Source organism: Acanthisitta chloris, unplaced genomic scaffold (assembly GCF_000695815.1).
Source record: "Acanthisitta chloris isolate BGI_N310 unplaced genomic scaffold, ASM69581v1 scaffold10766, whole genome shotgun sequence".
NCBI lineage: Eukaryota > Metazoa > Chordata > Aves > Passeriformes > Acanthisittidae > Acanthisitta > Acanthisitta chloris.
The window spans coordinates 2515-5136 of record NW_008679771.1 but is presented as its reverse complement, the minus strand read 5'-3'; the positions used below and the strand labels follow the sequence as shown (position 1 = coordinate 5136).

Below are 2622 nucleotides of genomic sequence, written 5' to 3'. Positions count from 1 at the left end.
CAGCCACAGCAGCAGAACCAGGCAGCAAGGACAAGCTGCTGCTCCAGAACACTGGTCAAGAAACCACAGCACAGTGCTCTGCCCTCCAACCCTCCCTCTGAGACAAAGGCCTTGCAGAGGGCAGGGAGAGGATGTTACACAGCCACAGAACAGACAGAGCCAGAGGACCCTGGAGGACGAAGCAATGTTGGTTCCCTGTGTCCCTTCTCCTGGCTCACCGCACACACTGCTCAGTGTGAGGGGAGGAGAAAGGCAGGCTGAGGTGCAGAGCAGGGCTCGGTGCTCAGGCAAAAATTACTGCAGTCAGGGCCTTCCCCAGATGGAGAACTTCTCAGCTAATTAAGTTATTGTGTCAGCACCACAGAAGTAATTGTGCTGATGGACCAGGAAGCTGCTCCTGGCACTGCTACACCAGTAACCAACTAGTGTCTGCTGCAAACAGACTTACCTTGCTGGGAAAAACACTGCTCTCCTCAGAACAAGATGTTCTTAATAGATTGTAAATTTATGGTAAAATTCCCCTTCAGCTACACAGACAAGTCTCCGATGCTTTTTTTCCCAGTCCATGCAAGACAGAGAAGACCCTGAGTCCCTGCAAATGTCAAGTGCCTGTCACACAATCCTCTCAGAGCAGGTTAATGAACTCTGCTGATGAATCTCAGATGGCCTTATAGAAAAAAGGTCTGCAATGGCACTCAGAGAATGCAAAACTCCACAAGTCCTACAGGATGAGAAAACAGACAGTTCCCCCCCTTGCTGCTCTGGGGCCCCTGAGAACTCACCTCTCCTGCTCCGAGGAACAGCACTTTCTGCTCCACCAGGGGTTTGCCAGTGGCTCTCTGTGCTGCCAGCAGTCCTGCCAAGGCCACTGAGGCTGTCCCTGGAAGAGCAGCACAGACCTAAGGTGAGCTGAACGTGGCAGGTTATGGCTTGAGGCAGAGTTTTACATGGAGGAACAAAGACAAAGGGTGTACCTTGAATGTCGTCGTTGAAGGTGCAATACTTCTCTCTGTACTTCCTCAGGAAACGGAAAGCATTGTGGTTCCCAAAGTCTTCAAACTGGATAAGTGTGTTCTGGCCATACCTACAGAGCATGGCAAACATGGACACGTAGGAAAAAGGAACCCCTGAGTGCAACCCACGGAGAAACGGAACACCCTGGGGCCTTCCACTGCTTCCAACGGTCTGTGCACGTCCAGCAGGGACTGCAAGCAGCAGGTAGAGAGTATTGCTGCAGAGACAGACTTACAGCCATGCTCCTGAGCTCCAGCCCTCTCCCTGGTCTGTACATGGCTGTTTCAAGGACAGTGTGCGAGGGGCTTTGGGTGTCAGGGGGTTTGGCCTCGCTCCCGTGCAGAACACTCAGTGTCATGGTGTGTTAAGGAGCTGGAAAGGACCTTGGGGATCATCCAGCCCCAACCTCCTGCCCTGGGCAGGGACACCTCCCCAGCAGAGCAGGTTGCTCAAGGTTTCATCCCCCTGGCTTGGAGCAATACCTGTCTGTAATGGCCTCCATGAACTCATCGATCAGGTCGTCGTAGACCTGCGAGCGATCCCTCTTCTGGTACAGCCCCATGTAAAATGGATCCTTCAGGAGTGTCTGCAAAGGAACAAGTCCGAGAGGATGGATCAGCTCCTCAGGAAACACCTTGCAGGTTCACAGCAGCACTTTTCATCCCAAGGGCACAGCATTTACACAGCCCCAGGAACAGCCTCCAGCCCGGGGCAGAGCTCGCTGCTTCCAGCTGGCACTCGGGGCTGGGTGCTTTTAAATGGAACAAATCAATACAGCAGACTGCTTCAATAAACCTGATCCACATTTCCAGCTTCTTAAAGGCAGGTCAGATGGACTGGCTCAGCATTCCATCACTCCAATTACTTCCAAATGCACCACTTCACAGAGAAGCCAACTGGCACTTTTCAATCCCTGGCATGTAACTGCACAGATCATTCACCCTCTGGTTTTGTCACAAGCAAAACTGCTCGAGTAACAAACTCCTCTCATAAATATTCCTGAGGAAATACTTTTGCTGGGGATGGTTTATGGCAGGCAAAGCTCAGAGCACTCACTGTGTTATCAGTCCCAACGTCGATGCACACGGGTAAGCATTTGTCTGGGTGTATTCCTGCACAGGCTGTGTACAGACACAGTTTTCCTACTGGAATTCCCATCCCATACACACCTAGGTCTCCAAGACCCAGTATTCTTTCTCCATCAGTGACAACAACAGCCTGGAACAAAAAAAAAAAAAAAACAAAAAAACAAGCAGGTGAAATTATACTTAATCACTGAAATGTATAAGGGTTAGATCAATACCAGTTCTTGGGGCTTTTTTCCAGGCAAAAATTCAGATGTGTTCACACAAGTCAAACAAGGGATGGATTGCAAGGAATATTTCACTCGATGTTCAGTGTTGGAATCTGTTATAGTCTTTTTTCTTTGTTGAAATCTACTGCCCAAGCCTATCAGAGTTAAGTGGGAAGGATCCAAGCTGCAGCTTATGAGTTGGGTTTATGGAATCACAAACTGTTAAGGGATTGGAATGGAGCTTGGAGATGATCCAGCCCCAACCCCTGCCCTGGGCAGGGACACCTCCCAGCAGAGCAGGTTGCTCAAGGCTC

At 50.3% G+C, this 2622-nt stretch overlaps 1 protein-coding gene across 1 annotated transcript in view; it reads right to left on the bottom strand.

Annotated features, from left to right (window-relative positions):
* LOC103804815 (NAD-dependent malic enzyme, mitochondrial-like) overlaps window positions 1-2622 on the bottom strand; it is a gene marked incomplete at both ends in the record, with an annotated part of 6141 nt that overhangs the window by 2742 nt on the left and 777 nt on the right. The window contains 4 exons of the mRNA XM_009077445.1: window positions 783-880; window positions 975-1084; window positions 1497-1600; window positions 2071-2232. Of these exons, the coding sequence (XP_009075693.1) occupies window positions 783-880; window positions 975-1084; window positions 1497-1600; window positions 2071-2232 (474 nt within the window). The remainder of the gene's footprint in view (window positions 1-782; window positions 881-974; window positions 1085-1496; window positions 1601-2070; window positions 2233-2622) is intronic.